The sequence below is a fragment of the Oppia nitens genome, unplaced genomic scaffold (assembly GCF_028296485.1).
Source record: "Oppia nitens isolate AA-2021 unplaced genomic scaffold, nextdenovo-longstitch-racon4-pilon3 scaffold8_pilon_pilon_pilon, whole genome shotgun sequence".
Classification (NCBI taxonomy): Eukaryota; Metazoa; Arthropoda; class Arachnida; order Sarcoptiformes; family Oppiidae; genus Oppia; species Oppia nitens.
Genome location: NW_026533252.1, coordinates 1,777,005 through 1,794,648, shown reverse-complemented (window position 1 = coordinate 1,794,648; position 17,644 = coordinate 1,777,005). Strand labels below are relative to the sequence as shown.

Below are 17,644 nucleotides of genomic sequence, written 5' to 3'. Positions count from 1 at the left end.
AATTTATAAAATTAATTAAATTTTTAATAATTTAGCATGGTTACATTTTAAAATTTAATCTATAGATGACAGTACTAAATGTTATTGACATGAATATGCTATTGAATGTTAACACCTTAGCACACATAAGCTTAGAATGAGGCGGAGCTTTATATACAATCTATTTTTAGATAATGTGTATATATGTATATATATATGGATATAATCTATGAGTGAAACCGTTCAATGCGTATTAATTGATTAGCAGTGTTAGCATCAATGCCAATAGTAAGCTATGATTGGATTGTTTAACAGCCAATCAAATGTTTGAATAACTGACTGAACAAAGCGTTTAAATGTTTATTCATTTTTGTGTCAATTTTAGTGATGTTTTTAAAAACTCACGAATAGATAGACAAACAAACAGACAGACAGTCGTTAATATCAATTGATTATTGAGTTGTTGTGTCAGTGTTTTTGTGGATCAAATTGAAGTGATTATGTCGGCAATGGTTGGACCACTCAGGCATGCCGTCGATGGCGGTCAGCATCTCTTGAACAGTCCAGTGGCCAACAGTACGGTTGTTCGCGTTATTGATTCAAATGAAGACAATTGTTTAGATTTGGGATATTATTTGCATCGAAACAAACTCGGAGAGGGTTTGTTGTTACCATAAATTGATCCCATTTTTATATATATATAATTTTGTTTATTATTATTCAGGCGGTTTCGGTAAAGTGCGTTTGGCTACTCATCTGAAAACTGGTCACAAAGTGGCCGTTAAGATCATGAATAAACAAAGACTCGGAGTAAGTCATCATATCATAGGACATGTTATGCTGTGATTGATATTGTTAACCAAATTGATCCACTTTTTTACAGTCGGATTTATGTCGAGTACGAGTTGAGATCAACTCATTGAAAGTGTTGAGACACGAAAACATCGCTAAACTTTTACAAGTGATCGAAACTAAAGATGAAATTTATCTCATTCTTGAGGTGCACTTCCGTGTCTTTGATAATCAACAATATATTATCTTTTTTTTTGAATTAAATTTTTGAGTACTAATCGATTGAAATACTTGCAGTACTGCAGCGGTGGTGAACTGTTTGATTATTTAGTAGCGAAATCTCGTCTTTCTGAAAATGAAACCAAAACAATAATGAATGATTTGATCAATGCTTTGGCTTACATTCACAGCAATGGTTTTGCACACAGAGATCTGAAACCGGAAAATATTTTGTTTGATGCCAACCATAAAATAAAATTAATTGATTTCGGACTCGCGGCCAATCAAACAGTATGAGAGACTGTTGTTAATTCAATATTGAAAACATTGAATTAATTTTTAATTACATTATTATAAATTTTTTCTTTTTTAAAGGACAACAACAATTCATTGAATTATTTGAAAACTTGTTGCGGAAGTCCTGCCTATGCAGCGCCCGAACTATTACAGGGACCCAACTATTCGGGTCCAGCGGTCGATGTCTGGTCCGCTGGAGTTCTGTTGTACGCACTTCTTGTCGGAAGATTGCCCTTTGATGACGAAAACATAAGTGCACTCTACAAGAAAATACAGGTTTGTATTCAATTAATTATTAATAAAATTTATATAGATTTTAATTACATAAATAACTATAATAATAGAGTGGTGTGTATCGTATGCCGGATGTACTGTCAGCTGATGCTAAAGATCTGATTCGTTCGATGCTTAAAACAAATCCATTGGAACGGATTACTATTGATAAGATATTATCACATCCATGGCTTAGATCTGAAATGACTTTTAAAACAAGAGTACAAATTATGCGAACAAATTTCGATGAAGAAGTGTTCTTTCAATGCCATCGTTTTTATCCTGAAGTTCCACTCAAAGAGTTGCGGCAAAAAATTATGTCTGGCTTTGGATATTTAACGGCCACTTATTGGCTCTTAAAGATGAACTCAAACACTGTTCAGGTACTTATGGTATATATTAGAAATTTTAAGAATAATTTTTTTAATATAAAATAAAAATGTTTTTTACATAAATAGCAATTACCACCAACTTTAATAACAACTCAAATACAAAAGATAAATATGGGACCAATTCAACGAAGACGTTCAAGAAGTCTTGGTGACTCTCCTATGAATAATGAAAATGGTTTTATTTTATTTTTTCAATTTTTGTTGAAATTTTGTATTAATTTAAATATACAATTATTAAAAAAAATATTTAGATATACGTCCAAAGCTTAAGCGAAAGTTTCCAGCTCCTGATAATGTAGAAAACCAATCGAAACCATCGACTGCTAATCGTCCGAAATTTGTAGTGACGGGAACACCTTATCCGAGTTCACCAATAAATAAGATTCCGGTATTTATAAAAACACCAATTAATGCCACCAATGGCAAAGATGGCCGACAATTGAAAGAAATTAAATCGCCAATGAATTCACCGGTTGTTCCGTCAAAAAAGGCTCGACTTTTTAATGGACACAATGACAGTATTAACGGTAACATTAAAAGTCCACTAAAGAGTCCTTTACAGGAATTATATGTACGAAGAGATTTGCCAAAAACACCGATGAATACCAAAATAGAATGTACTCCTAAAAAGTCTTTATTGAAGCGATTCCTAGAGACGGCTACACCGGCTAAGAGCTTAACTCCCAGAGCTATTACCACATCAACCGCTTCTAAGAACATAACGCTAACAAAATTTACTGAACCTCAACAGTGTATCAACAAATTGGTCGAAACTCTATCCGCTAAAGGCATACAATGTAAACAAAAAGAGTAAGTGTTTTGATAGTTATTGAATGAATGTTTGGAACCAATGGAACTAATTATCGGTAATATATTTCTCCAAATTGTAGTTTTTCTTTAAGATGCGCCCAAACTATTAATAATACAATTATATTGTCATTCAATTTGGAAATTTGTAAGTTTGACAACCAGTGTGTTATACAACGAAAACGACTTAAAGGCGACGCTTGGAATTACAAGAAGGCCTGCGAAGAGATACTTCGCATCAGTAATGAGTAAAACATTTTATCACAAAAATGTCTAATAATCTTATATTTAAATATATATTTAATTTCATATTTTTTTATTCATTCATCTCATATACCGTATGTTTGATATATAATATTTATATATAATTATATTTATACACAATACACGTCAATATCTTAATTTATATATTTTTAAGCATATCTATGACAAACTTCGATATTTTCTATACAAATGAATTTTATTCAAAATATGAAATCATAAAAATATAAATCGATGTAAATATGATATTATATTCAAAATAATTTACCAAATAGTACGCAAATATTTAAAATTAAACACTTATGAGTAAAAAGCATGGATTGGTATGAAAAATATTGTGCTTTTTCAGTGTATATTCCAGACCTCTTCGAAAGCCGAACATATCTTAGTGGCCGCCAATGCCGCTGACAACGGATATTCACTTATGGAAACTGACTCTTCCATGTAATCGGCGTCGACCTAACATTACATATTAATAACAGATATATTGTGACAATTATACATACCATTCCGTGAGCCATAGCACCGATAACTATAGCTACTGGCGAGTCATCACTGGGCACTAATTCCCGCGGATGAATCACTTTGTCGGCCTTAAAACTGGTTCCATACTTTTTACAGCCAACCGGTAAATGTGATGTAATCGGGTTTTTGATCACCTAATATGATATAATGTTTATGAAATTATATCAATTTAAAAGTAAATATTTTAAAACTTGGGATTAAATACTTTAAGCAACTTTTGTGGTCCATTTGATGACCTAATACTCAGTTTATGTAACAATTGAACTAAAAATTAACACAAAAAAAATTGTCAATCAAATTGAATTGCATATAAAATCAATACTATTACCCATAAGATTAGCGAATCGGGTGAATGTCCGCGGAAAGCGTGTTTGTGGACTAATCTCAATCAACACATTACGATCGGTATGCATATAGACCTGCAAAAGGCCGGCCCTATTGAGAGGACTGTCAAACAACATGAGAAGACACTGCAAGTCATATAAAACAATAAATTATTCATTGAATCAATGCATTCATCAACAGACCTGATGGGTAATGTCTGGCCGACAAAAGGCCGGATCCTTCTTGTATTTGCGAATCTGAGACATGTGTTGATCACAGTTCAAGAGCTCAAAGTTTTTGAACGTCTTAACGATCTCCAGATTACACTTCTCTAAGATAACGATCAACCGTTTGGATGAGTCCTTCGAGTTCTTGAATAGTTTGGGTCTAAAGAGTTTGTCTTTCGGTACAACACTTCCTGTCAACGCATCGGGAATGTCGTGCTCTTCATCGGTGTCATCGACCTCTTCATCACTTAATGGCCTCTTTTCACTCATTTTTGTTGTTGTTGTCAATGATTATGATTACCAGCGATACTAATGAGTGATTAAATCAAACAAATAATACAATCAATTAATATAACAATAAAAACACATTTTTTATTCAATGAAGTCGTCTTTCAAATCATATGTTTTATCAAATTTTAACATAAATTACGTCAAAAATTAATTATTTATTTGTATATTAATAATAAAAATTTAATTTTTTTTTAATTGTTATTTAATTGTTATTTAATTGTTTGTTTGAATTTATATGTTTGTGTTTTTCTATAAATAATTTAATAATATTTAAATTCACAATAAATACTATAATTTTTGTTTTGTTTTAAAATATAAAATATTTTTTGATTGCAATAATTAGCAGTAATATTGAAATATTTGTAATAATAATAAATTGCAACAAAAAGTTGCCTCAAATGACGTAATAATTCAATGGATTTTATAATAAAGTGTTTATAAAAAGTGTAAATAAAGAGTCAAACAATTGATTTCAATCATAATATTTGATAACACTTTTACAAAAACAATCAATTATTAGACAAATGTATAATATATTAAGCAATCAATTAATTTAAACGATAAATAATAAATAATTAAATATAAAATAGTTTTGATATATCACTCAATGAACACATGAAATGTCTGATAATGTGATCAAACATTTGGTTCAAAAGTCAAGTCTTAGTCGTCTTTCGACATCATTTAGGAGTCATTGAGAGCGAGTCTCTCAAAGATCCGGATCTACTGATTGAATGACAACAAAAAAGTGATGATTTAGTCATCTTTTTGATATTAATATACATAACATTTCTTATCATATTTTTTAGTCCACAAAAAAGAGATTAATTTTTTCAAATAAAAACTTTGACATTAAAATCAAAAAAGTCTTTTCTTTGGTTGCTTTGATCACAAAAGATCCACTAAAACGATGGCTAAGTTATTATCGGTTTTCAGAGTTATTAATCGTAAGTCTTTTAATAAACTATTTTTATGACCAGTTTTTTATTACAAAATTAATTGAATTGACTTATAATTAGGTTCTTCGCAAAAGACATCGACTCACACTTGGAAACGATTTCAATACAATAGAGTCAAAAGATTTGTGGGAAGTCTTCAATGGTTTCATATACCCATTTCAATGGTCTTCACTTACATTGCTTTCCAACAGTTCCGACGGTATAAAACTAAAGACAGCCAGAAGTCAATAGCTGATGAAAATGTCGGCTCAAAACCTACTTATATTGCATCGGTTTGTTATATCAACTCTTAGTCTATAGTCTTCAGCAATAACTCAGTTTTTTTCTTTTAAAATCAGATATCAATGTATAAAATGCTTCCATTGAGGACAGTGTCCCGGATCTGGGGTTGGATTAACTCCATAGAGTTGCCAGTGATTATGAGAAGTCCTATATTGACATCATATGTTAAAGCTTTTGGTGTCAATTTGGAGGAAGCATTTATCGACGATTTGAGACAATACAAGAATTTAGGCGAATTCTTTAGACGTCCCCTCAAACCTGGTGTCCGTCCCATTGATACGTCCAACGGAATCGTAAGTTTTAATAATTTCATGTTTTCCCAATCCATTAGCAAATAGGTTATACCGGTAATTGTTAACAATAGTGATTGTGTCACCACTTTTTTATGTCACATCATACGATTCATTATCATGGGGTTCAATGTCTAATAAAATACAACTTAACTGATGAATGGTTTGGTAGGGGTAACCAACATGTGTGTGTGTGTGTGTGTGATAATAATGTGTCTAATAATTTATTATATCATTAGTAAATAAATCGGTTGATTATTTAGATTATTTTTAAACCACAAATCTAGTTAAAACAAGTTATAATGTTATAAATTGAGAAATTTTATGAAATATTGATACAATAGTAAAAATACTCAATGACTTGTTTTTTAAACACATACCTCATTGACCCTCAAATTGTTGATATCTTTTTTTAAATAATTAATTTATTGCTTTAATCTTTGTCTATAAATTGATTTACAATATTTATATTTATTATTAATAATTAGTTTTATATTTACTTTATCAAATAACATTAGTTGCAATAATATTACCGGTACTTACTTGATATTAGAGAAGGTTTATTAATAAATTTGATTTAAAATACATTTTGAAATAAAATATACTAAAGTCTAAATTGATTAAACAATATTGAATTATATTTACTATAAATACATTTTTTAAAATACAAGGTTATTGTAAAATATATTTGTTATGATAATTATTTTTTATAATATACTTGTTTGGACAGAATTTATTGATTTTTACATAAAATTTTGTGACATTTATTATTATAAGAGAATTTATTTTTTCTTATTCCGTTCATTAGTAGTGAATAATAATAATTATTAATTTATAATAGCTTTTTAAAAAATTTCATAAATTACAACAAAACTTATTTTTTTAAAAAAATATTTGTAATTATATTATTAGATGGTTTAAGATATTAGTTTTATTGTCGTAATATTTAGCACATAATAACAGGAATGTTATATTTTTTAGGTGAGTCCTTCAGACGGAACTATATTATACTTTGGCAAAGCAACTGATGATACGGTAGAAGAAGTAAAAGGAGTTACGTATTCATTGCCACAATTTTTAGGTCCACAGAATTGGAGTCATAAACATAAAACTAATATTAATAATAATAATAAAGATTATCGAAAGTCATTGTTAATAAATAATAAAAATCAAGATTCAGAACTATATCATTGTGTTATATACTTAGCACCGGGAGATTATCATAGATTTCACTCACCAATTGAGTGGCAAATCAAATATAGGCGACACTTTCCGGGAAAACTTTTAAGTGTGAGACCAACAGTGGTTTCTTGGTTTCCCAATCTGTTTAATCTTAATGAAAGAGTCAGTTATATCGGCAAATGGAAGTACGGCTTCTTCTCGATGACAGCCGTTGGCGCCACTAATGTCGGATCAGTTAAAGTGTATTTTGATGATGTAATTAATAAAAAATTTTATATTATCGCTTAAATACTCTAATAATAATATATTAATATTGAAATTTTTGTTTAGGCATTGGCCACCAACCGAATGTTGGGTCGTATGAGACAACATTTCAATGATTTTAAACTGAAAAAAGCTAAACATCTGGAAAAAGGCGATCCGTTCGGTGAATTCAATTTGGGATCAACTATTGTCCTCGTATTTGAAGCGCCGAAACATATGAAATTTGAGATACAAAGCGGACAAAAGATTAAATACGGACAACTAATTACCCGATGTGATGAACACAATCATAATAAAAGCACATCTAAATGAGCTTAACATTTGTATTGATATTGATTTATAGGGTATGACTTTATAGTCTACTAAATGTGTGATTAGTTATGCCTTGTTTTAATTTTACAATATAAACATTTAAAGCTTATATTTCTAGTACTTATACAGTATATTTTGATGTAAATATTTTGATGTAATTAAATACGTGTAAAGTAATAATAGTGTTATATGTTTGTACTGTAAAGCTCTATAAACAGCTTTTGCTGCCAATATTATTGTAATTTTATCTTTAATGTTATATTAATTAAAATCATTATTTATTTCAAAAATTATAATTTCTCCTAAATTCATAATTATTAATTACAACAACTAAAGAAAATTTCAAATTAGATGATTTTATAACAAATCTATAAATTTCACGAAACTATTATTATTATTATATAACAATCTATTCAACGAATAGGCGAGAATTGATTGGGACTCATCCAACGGGACCTCATCTCAACAATCAATGGCACCGTATAGGCCACACACTCATCCCAACCGGGTTTCCTCCACGCGCTCTCACGGGTCTCCTTACGAGCGAATAGATTCTCATATTCTAAACAATAATTGTATATAAATATAATCAATACATATATATATACTGTATATTGTAAATAATAAAAACACAACAAAATAGTGTAGTTTCGGTGGTTAGCATTACTACTTACTCCAAATATGATGGACAACATATAACTGTCCGATTTGTGAGAAAAATCCGGCCACCGCATCATTTTTACGGTAAGTGACACCACGAGCCCAGTTGTTACCCCATTCAATCATTGTTCCCGGCTATATATATATATTACCCATAATAATTGAAACATTTTTAACTAAACAAACAAAATCTGAAAATATGTACATACCTTAAGAACATAGGATCTCATTTCATACATACTATTGTTGACTTGTGCTTCGGGATGACCCCAAAAGCTAAACGACAGCATAAACTGATTTTGACGACTACGCAGATGTGGTAATAGATCTTTTGATAGTTTTGTTAGATCTGAATCATTCTTAATATAATTCTCCACTTCGGATGCCAATCGCCAACCCTTATAGCGCCAAACGTGAACTATTATAATATATAGTTATTAAAGTTAGTATAAATGATATATAATTTGGTCACAAAAAAGACTGACTGAACTGATCCTGATCTCCGATATCGACACTCCAACTGCCAACCAATTCTGCATTTGAATTCTTCGTTTGCAATTCTTTAGTCCACTTCTCACTGGATTCAGACAAACAAACAAATCAAACAATTAATTAATAAATAAATCAATTGATTATTTTTTTTAAAGGACAACATTATGATTATCATCTGATTTGTACTCACTATAGATTTAAATATGTATCACTACTACTAGGCTTAACATTATGAGCTGCGATAGCCATCGATATATATATGCAATAAGAAATTAATTGTAAGTAATTTAATAAATACAAAGATGTCGTTTAAAACTAACTGTGCATTTCGTAGACAATTTCTGTATCACTTAATAGTCTTGAGTGTGACTCTCTTCCCGGATCAATCTTCCTAACCATCAACAACTTCGACAGCCAGCCCTCACTCTCGCATCGGGTGTCTGTTGTGTGAAGTGCTCTGAAAAATATATACAAAATCTCTTTAATATCATATCAATCGGTAACAGAAGTAACAAAACAAGTGACCAAAACTTACCGTATATTCACTGAATTATTGATACATTTTTGCGACCAATTATTGACATTACATCTCAATATTGGTGTCAAACTAGAGAAACGTTTTATTAATAATGCCATTGATTTTGTTTTATTGTCTTTCAATTTATACACAAAAAAACAAAATGATTATTAATTTAGTTGTTGTAATCAATCAATTAATTATTATTATTATGAGTCGATTCACTCAAACTTTTTTCATTAGACATTCAAATCTATTATTATTTTTTATTTATTTTATTATTGTGTTTATCGCTAATAATATCTCTTTCAATGGCATTGATATTGTATTTGAATGGCATTTAAACTACACATACAGTAAATAATGTCTCACACTATAGGTGTCTATACTGTACTCAATAATGTATTAATATTAATAAGTTGTTACTAATGTTTAATAATGTATTTAAAAATATATATAAGAATATTCTGTTTGTTTTTAGAGATTTGTTTATAAATTTTTAAATAATTAGTATTTAATTAATTATTTTTGTTGCTGTTGTCAATATAAATATCACTTTTATTAATTAAATGAATTTAATTTATCTATTTCTTTATCAATAAAACTTATTTTCATTATAATTATATATCAATATACTGTATATAATTTATACTGCAATGTTGGAAATAATAATAATAACTAATAATCTATTACACTGTAATGTATTATAATTTATTGAAAAATATTTATTAATTTCCTTACAAAGTCTCTCTCTCTCTCTCTCTCTCTCTCTCTCTCTCTCTCTCTCTCTCTCTCTCTCTCTCTCTCTCTATCTATCTCCCTCTCTCTCTCTTATTTAAATTATTATTTTGATTTTATTTGTAATTGAAACAATGAACTAAAATGTTTTAACAATATACTGTATTATATGATATCATAATATCACACAATTTATGTTTCAAAACATTTAATGCATTTTATATATAAATTCAATAAATTTATAATTTAATAATAAATATATCTGAATCATAAATTGTTATTAATAAGTAATAACAAATCAAATTTTAAACCATTTAATTTAATTGCATTTAAGTTCTGTCTTTGAAAACAAACGGAAAAATTTAATAAAATAATAATAAATGCTAAACTATATTAAATATTTTGTTAATAATATATTGAATATTTTATGTTATATTAGTAATTATATTGCTATTGTAAATATTGGTAATTTTGTAGTTTGTAATTATTATTATTATTTTATTAAATTAATAATAAAAACTATTGGGAAATATACATTCAATTTATAAAATAATAAAATATATCCAACAAAAACATTGTAATTAGGTTTGATATTGCATTAAATATATATATATTATTTAATATTGATAACAATACAAAACAAAAGATCGTTAAATATATTTTATTATATAAATAGTATATAATATCAATACTTTTGTTTTAGCATTTTTATAGTTATTTTATGATTCAAATGTTAAAAACAATCAAGATGACTTTGACCTGTTTTGTTTTTTATTGTTTATTTAATTTTATTATTATAATATAATTTTTATAATAAGTTGCATTTATCTTAATGTGTATATAATTTATACTATAAATTACACGATATTGAATAATATGACAATTAAATTACATTAATTAAATGATTAATTAAGTTTTATATAAATTATATTATATTGTGACGGCTGACTTTATATTGATATACTTGTAAAAAATGTAATTTAAAAACATACATTATACAAATGTTAATAAATCTATATTTTAATTTTGAGTGAAATTATATTTTATTATGTTTTTCAATAAAAATTATTTATTCACAATAATTTTAAACTAATTTTTTAATATAAGAAATAAAGTAAAGCAACAGTTTTTTGATAGAAATTTTTACTAAACTAATCTATCAGTATATTCATGATTTATTTTTTGTAAATCTAATAATTAAAATTTTATATTAGTAATTATTTTATCTAATGATATTAATATATTTAATATAAAATTCTTACCATTGAAAAACTTTTATAAATGTACTTTGAATTGTACAGTAATTTATAAATTAATTTCTCAATAAATTGACTTTTAATTTATAATAATTTTATATTATATAAATTAACTTATAATCATATAATATTATTATTATACATAATTATCTACTTGTATTTTAATTAAGCATGCGAGTTTTATCAATAATGTTATTATATCGGCAATAATAACAATAATAATATTATTATTAGTTTACAATATTATTTAATATACATAATAGTTATAAAAATTAAATTATCAAACAAAACAAAAAAAATTAGCAGGCTGCTTTTTGAACATTGTTAATTAGCTAAAATAATAGGGCAATAAAAACCTGATTATGTGCATAAATAACACCTGTAGGTATATATATAGCGTAAAATAAATGTAATTATTTAAAAAAAATTATCTATAAAATAAAAATGTATAGATTTATAATTATTATTATAATTATTATTATATTAATTTCAGATACAATAGTTTGCAAATGTATACCAAAAGATTATGATAACAATAAAACACCGAAATTTTGTAGAAAATCTCGACACATATTATTCAAAGAAAATGAAAAAAGTCAGCGAATGGTTGAAATCGAGATCTTTAACAACACTATTGTCGACTGTTTTCTTTATGGCGACAAACGTATTGCCGATAAAGTGTTGGCAAACAAAGTATGCAAACCAAAGGAACAGTATGTCGATCGACAAGTTCTCACCGATTGGGCCCTCAAGTGCTCGCAATGGTTGTCAGGTCTTCTAAGAAAGGGAACCGTTCCTACATATGGTGACCATTGGTAGGAAAAGTTAAACTAAAAAGTTTACAACAAAAATCATTTAATACAAAATATTATTATTATTTATTAGTTCCGAAAGTGATTCAGATTTTCCTAAAGAGTATAATAATAAAATCGATCGAAACTTTTTTGATGGTATTCTTGTAAGTCATAGAAATAATTACTAATAAAAATTTTAACAATTTTAAAAACAATTTAATATAAATATTATTATTATAAATACATATATTAAAACATGTCATACCTTAGATATATCCGGGAACTAAATGGTGCGGTGCCGGCAATATAGCCGAAGATGACCTCGACTACGGTACTGAACGTGAAACCGGTATATGATTTACTGATATTTAATCAAATTGTTGGTCATTTTATATGATATTAAAACTTAAATATAATTTCATTAGATAAGTGCTGTCAAACTCACGATTATTGTTTTGATAGTATAAACAGTGGCGAAACAAAACATAATTTAACAAATGAAGCAATTTATACAAAGTACAGTACACTATAATATTATAATTTTTTATATAAATTATTTATAAACAAAATAAGTTATATATATTTTTAAAAATTTTTATCAAATTATTTTCACCCAAAGGAGTCATTGTTATTGTGATCAAGAATTTCAAGGATGTCTTCAAACTGTTGATACAAAAACTTCGAAAAGAATCGCAAAATTGTTTTTTAATTTAATTCAAGTCCAATGTTTCAAAAGAGATCATCCGATTGTCAACTGTCTCGAGTATAGGGGGTATACAATATTTATTTCAATTAATATAAATTTAATTATAAAAAAATTTATTGAATATAAAAATTGTTTTTATTTTTATTTTCAATATTAGTATTCCCTTCTTTTGGCAAAGTTGTCAAAAATATGAATTGGATTTCACTAAACCTTTGTTTTATCAATTTTTTGATGCTATGTTTGTCGACTAAATTATTTTTATAATATTTATAAAATATTTATTAATCATAAAACTAAACAAAAATTTTATATAAATATATTGTACAAATGTATTGATCATTTAAAAAAAATTTATATATAAATTATCCGTACTATTTTTTTTACTTATTTGTTTTGTGTCTAAAATTAATATAATTAATTAATTAATTAAATTATTATTAGTGTAAATAATATGTTCATATATTGTATCTATAATTTTAATTCATTTGATAACTTGAAATACCTGTAAAATAGTATGAAATATAGCATTCAATTCAATTAAATGACATTATTATTGTTCAAATGTTATATAATGTGTCACATGTTTTCACTATTAAATACTAACAATTGTAAGGTATTTAAAGTATACACAAAAATTTGAGACAATATTTCATACAAAATATCAAACACATTGCGATATTGATTATTATTATTAATTTATTGATATTAATATAATATATGATATATATAATTTAGTATTATGATTATTATTTATAATGCTAGATAATAGCATGTACAATTAATATTTATAGATATTTTCAATTGTTATAACTAATAAATTACTAATTAGTAGTTATAGTAAAGATATGATAGACTAAAAATTTATCAATCAATTTGAATATTATTATTATTATTACATAATTGACGATAAATTGCTTTATAATGTGATTTAATGCTTGTATTGCATATGATATTTGATATAATCATCACATTTGTGTTAAAACACTTTTTTTGATTTAATTGATTAGTTATTATTTGTATAATATTAGTCTATAATTAATATTCAAATATAAATTAGTCGACAATTTTTATTTGCGGCGAAAATGCTAATCAAAGAGTTGTAAGTATTTATGTTTATATTATTTAAACAATTAATGAGAAAAAAATTGTTTATATAATGATTTGGTTTTTTGCCGGTATTTAAATAAAATGATTTAATTTTATGACTTAAATGTGTTTTTATACATTAATTTCAGTCGTGTTGTACTTCCGCTGACCGTTGAAGAGGTAAGTCATTACACGGTCTATGAGACCATCAATTGTTTGGACACTTTATGATTAATTATTGTGCAATAATTTCTGATGATTTCAGTACCAAATCGGACAGTTATACTCTGTGGCCGAGGCGTCCAAAAATGAGACGGGAGGTGGAGAGGGGGTCGAAGTGCTAAACAATGAACCCTTTGATAATTATCCGCTTTTGGGCGGAAAGTTCAGTAGCGGTCAATACACGAAAAAGATTTACCATTTGGCCAGGTTTGACCACTAATCAATAATCAATTATTACCAATAAATAGTTGTATATATTATTATTGAATTATATATTTAACAGTAAAGTGCCGGCAATGGTAAAGATGTTGGCACCGAAAGGATCACTTGAAGTACACGAAGAGGCGTGGAATGCATATCCCTATTGCAAGACTGTTATCACTGTATGTATTGATTTGTTGTCATCAAATTTGGTCCAAACTTTCAAACAGTTACAGTAGTTTATGTATTTTATTTAATTTAAATTATAGCATTTTTATTATTATTATTATCATTACCGATGATTAAAATATTAATTATATTATTATTAAATGTTGATTCAGAACCCGGATTACATGAAGGATAAGTTCCGCATCACTATTGAGACAATGCATTCACCCGATAGGGGAAACCAAGAGAATGCCCATCAGTTGTCACCCGAGAAACTGAAACAAAGAGAAGTGGTGTTCATTAACATCGCAAATGATAACATTCCGACCAATGTATTGATTATTATTTTTATTTAAAAAAAAATTATCACTTTATTACAAATGTTCATTTGATTTAGGATTATAAAGCATCTGAAGATCCTTCAGTAATTTCGTCTGAGAAGACAGGAAGAGGTCCATTAATTACACCCAATTGGGCGGTAAGAGCCACTAATTTATAGCATTCATATAATGATAAATTTCAATACTTGTATTTAATGTATTTAATAACTTAGGATACAATTGAGCCGGTAATGTGCGCCTATAAGTTAGTGACGGTTGAATTTATTTGGTTTGGACTCCAAACTACTGTCGAGTCATTCATGCAAAAGGTATATATCTTCGTATTCTTCAAAGTCTATACTATAGACTATATATTTAATTGTAAAACATTAATATATTGATGACATCGACAGACTTATAGGGGAATATTTTTGAATTTTCATCGCCAAGTGTTTTGTTGGTTAGACCGATGGCACGGATTAACAATGGCTGACATTAGAGAATTAGAAGAGAAAACGAAACGAGAATTGGATGAGGTTTGCACTCATTTTTATTATTTATTTTAATTATCAAAAAAATTATTAATATTTGTTTTCCGGTATATGTTTATTATAGCAACGAAATCAGGGAACAGTGAGAGGTACACAAAATCAAGATTAAATTTAAATTGATTTATTAATCGGTAATTGATTGAAAAAACATCTAAATTAAAAACATTACTATTTATGTCTTTACAAATAATTTGAATCTCAATTTTTTTTCTACACTTAACTCAATTATCATAATTATATTTGTTAATTATAATTTTATTAAATTATTATAGGCAAAAATAATGTTTTTATTTTTAAGTATATATATATATATGTGTGTTTATATATTTTATATAAATAAATATGATTTTAAAAATTATTAAAAAATCCGGTCGGCATAATGTATAAATTCAAATAACACCTAAATTTGATTAAAAAAAATAATAAAATCAATTACCGAAATATATATCATTATTAGTGTCTAAATATAAGTCAATTGTTTACCTCAACCATAATGAGCACAATTATCATCCATTCGAGTTGAGCTCCGTGTCTATGATTCAGATTATTGGACAACAACTCCATTAACTCAATACAATGATTAAGTTTTTCATTCATAACATTAGTTCTCTTTTTAATATTCAAAAAATAAATTGTATCCAAAAACAACTTCTCTAATTCATGTCTATCCCAATAAAAGTCTGGTGTATCCAACAGGTCTGAGCTTAAATTGATGTGATGTTTCAGATCAAACAGTTCACCGGCTTTCTTAAAAACTTGATCGCGAGTTAGTCTTAATTTGTTACCCGCTTTCATGTCCTTTAATCAATTATAAAGTACTTAAAAATGCATATATTTTTAATTTTTTAAAAAAATTTATACCTGACTAACGAATTCAATGCTCTGTATATATTTATCAAGCATTGCTTCCCAAATCGCAAGTTTAACTAATAATCAAATTTAATCATTTAATTATCGATAATTTTCAAGCTATGCGTTAAAATTAGACATTTAAGTGACTGACCGGACATTGCGATGGCATCGGAAAAGGCATACCTTTCTAGCAATGATTCGTTGCTTTTGTTTGCCAAACATATCAAACCTTTTTGAAGACGCGATTTTGAGCTATTATTTCAAATGATAAAACCAATGGTAAGCCAATAGTAGTGATGACAAAAACATATCATCTAATGGACACTCACTTAACTAACTCGTATGGCATCACTTCTTGTTCTTCTTCAACCAGACTCTTGTCGTATGAGTTGTTCTCAAAATGTTTCAATAGATTGATAATTGCTTCACACTATTTGCCAAATATTATCAATTAAAATATAAAAAATACATTTTTAAATTAATGACAATAACCTCAACAAAAGGCATATTCCAACAAACAATGGTTCCCTCTCTAAGATAAAGACAATACAACAATCACTTGAGATTTGCCACAAATATTCAAATTATTATTTTAAGATCAAAACAAAACCTAAATATAAAGGCTTCTCTTCTGATATTATTTATCTCATATTTGGCGGTTAAATGAAGCACATCCTCGACCTCTTCATTAAAGTGATTCAAATCGTATAAACCCTGTTCTTTGAGACCGTCGGCCAACTCATCCATATTGTATTCATCAGCCGTACTGAAGGCCATAATCGGCAAAAAGCTGTCAGTCGTGTTGACAATAGCTGTCTTTTTTCGTCTCTTCTTAGACTTTGCTGTCTGTTTATCGCTGTTTAGCGCCGATTGTCTTGTAGTTGACATGTCTTTTGTATCACTTCTTGTGGTCGCAAAGTGTTTGATTGTCACCATTGATTGGATACCATTTGATGGCCATAACAGACAATGTTTTGATTTCATGTTATTGTTAACCGAAGTCATCAAACAAATTGGTCGCATCATTGCCGGCGTCCATGTCTTCACTTTGTTGACCACTTCGGTGGACATAAACACTGTTTTCGCGACATTTTTACGGCTATTATATGACAACAATGTAGTCAACAGTCGATTCATAACAAAATCAAATAAAATGTTTAATTGATATTAGTTTTGAAAAACAGTTTTAAAATTAATTGAAATGTTTTTTAATGATTTCATCACAAAATGCTAGTTTAAGGCCTAATAATCATAAATAATGTCTCATATATTGAAAACCCTTTTCGGTGTTATTTTATAGCATTTATAAGTGTTATTATATTATTTATTTATGACATTATTATTAACTTATTTTACTTTAATTCAGTATTAATACTATTAATAATAAGTATTCAGTAATTGTTGT

General features: G+C 27.3%; 7 protein-coding genes across 7 annotated transcripts; 4 read left to right on the top strand and 3 right to left on the bottom strand.

Moving 5' to 3' along the window:
• The first annotated feature begins 252 nt into the window (after nucleotides 1-252).
• On the top strand, nucleotides 253-3,065 carry LOC128963857 (maternal embryonic leucine zipper kinase-like). Its single transcript, XM_054310381.1, has 9 exons — nucleotides 253-639; nucleotides 704-789; nucleotides 863-979; nucleotides 1,069-1,281; nucleotides 1,366-1,563; nucleotides 1,632-1,943; nucleotides 2,019-2,127; nucleotides 2,204-2,762; nucleotides 2,843-3,065. The coding sequence occupies exons 1-9, from the start codon at nucleotides 480-482 to the stop codon at nucleotides 3,009-3,011; spliced, it is 1,923 nt and encodes a 640-aa protein (XP_054166356.1). The 5' UTR covers nucleotides 253-479; the 3' UTR covers nucleotides 3,012-3,065.
• A 227-nt stretch (nucleotides 3,066-3,292) lies between these two features.
• Nucleotides 3,293-4,508, bottom strand: LOC128963876 (ribosomal RNA small subunit methyltransferase NEP1-like). The gene is made up of 5 exons (XM_054310408.1): nucleotides 4,073-4,508; nucleotides 3,874-4,015; nucleotides 3,751-3,809; nucleotides 3,527-3,679; nucleotides 3,293-3,479 (listed from the first exon to the last, which is right to left on the bottom strand). Exons 1-5 carry the CDS (start codon nucleotides 4,364-4,366, stop codon nucleotides 3,366-3,368), a joined length of 762 nt encoding a protein of 253 aa, XP_054166383.1. The 5' UTR covers nucleotides 4,367-4,508; the 3' UTR covers nucleotides 3,293-3,365.
• Nucleotides 4,509-5,025: 517 nt separating this feature from the next.
• On the top strand, nucleotides 5,026-7,763 carry LOC128964423 (phosphatidylserine decarboxylase proenzyme, mitochondrial-like). Its single transcript, XM_054311012.1, has 6 exons — nucleotides 5,026-5,135; nucleotides 5,197-5,334; nucleotides 5,407-5,618; nucleotides 5,685-5,921; nucleotides 6,900-7,355; nucleotides 7,431-7,763. The coding sequence occupies exons 2-6, from the start codon at nucleotides 5,298-5,300 to the stop codon at nucleotides 7,674-7,676; spliced, it is 1,188 nt and encodes a 395-aa protein (XP_054166987.1). The 5' UTR covers nucleotides 5,026-5,135; nucleotides 5,197-5,297; the 3' UTR covers nucleotides 7,677-7,763.
• Nucleotides 7,764-8,034: 271 nt separating this feature from the next.
• LOC128964169 (protein NipSnap-like) lies at nucleotides 8,035-9,664 on the bottom strand. The gene is made up of 7 exons (XM_054310728.1): nucleotides 9,364-9,664; nucleotides 9,149-9,285; nucleotides 9,019-9,064; nucleotides 8,822-8,913; nucleotides 8,546-8,754; nucleotides 8,351-8,471; nucleotides 8,035-8,238 (listed from the first exon to the last, which is right to left on the bottom strand). Exons 1-7 carry the CDS (start codon nucleotides 9,462-9,464, stop codon nucleotides 8,090-8,092), a joined length of 855 nt encoding a protein of 284 aa, XP_054166703.1. The 5' UTR covers nucleotides 9,465-9,664; the 3' UTR covers nucleotides 8,035-8,089.
• Nucleotides 9,665-11,836: 2,172 nt separating this feature from the next.
• Nucleotides 11,837-13,114, top strand: LOC128964171 (phospholipase A2-like). Its single transcript, XM_054310730.1, has 6 exons — nucleotides 11,837-12,154; nucleotides 12,225-12,297; nucleotides 12,404-12,482; nucleotides 12,559-12,649; nucleotides 12,753-12,905; nucleotides 12,997-13,114. Exons 1-6 carry the CDS (start codon nucleotides 11,943-11,945, stop codon nucleotides 13,088-13,090), a joined length of 702 nt encoding a protein of 233 aa, XP_054166705.1. The 5' UTR covers nucleotides 11,837-11,942; the 3' UTR covers nucleotides 13,091-13,114.
• A 739-nt stretch (nucleotides 13,115-13,853) lies between these two features.
• LOC128964170 (phosphatidylinositol transfer protein alpha isoform-like) lies at nucleotides 13,854-15,631 on the top strand. The gene is made up of 9 exons (XM_054310729.1): nucleotides 13,854-13,938; nucleotides 14,075-14,105; nucleotides 14,191-14,354; nucleotides 14,431-14,530; nucleotides 14,690-14,848; nucleotides 14,914-14,994; nucleotides 15,070-15,165; nucleotides 15,250-15,372; nucleotides 15,452-15,631. Exons 1-9 carry the CDS (start codon nucleotides 13,922-13,924, stop codon nucleotides 15,494-15,496), a joined length of 816 nt encoding a protein of 271 aa, XP_054166704.1. The 5' UTR covers nucleotides 13,854-13,921; the 3' UTR covers nucleotides 15,497-15,631.
• A 76-nt stretch (nucleotides 15,632-15,707) lies between these two features.
• LOC128964168 (required for meiotic nuclear division protein 1 homolog) lies at nucleotides 15,708-17,465 on the bottom strand. The gene is made up of 7 exons (XM_054310727.1): nucleotides 16,850-17,465; nucleotides 16,732-16,771; nucleotides 16,569-16,669; nucleotides 16,391-16,491; nucleotides 16,249-16,313; nucleotides 15,871-16,185; nucleotides 15,708-15,787 (listed from the first exon to the last, which is right to left on the bottom strand). The coding sequence occupies exons 1-7, from the start codon at nucleotides 17,374-17,376 to the stop codon at nucleotides 15,746-15,748; spliced, it is 1,191 nt and encodes a 396-aa protein (XP_054166702.1). The 5' UTR covers nucleotides 17,377-17,465; the 3' UTR covers nucleotides 15,708-15,745.
• Between the last annotated feature and the right edge of the window lie 179 nt (nucleotides 17,466-17,644).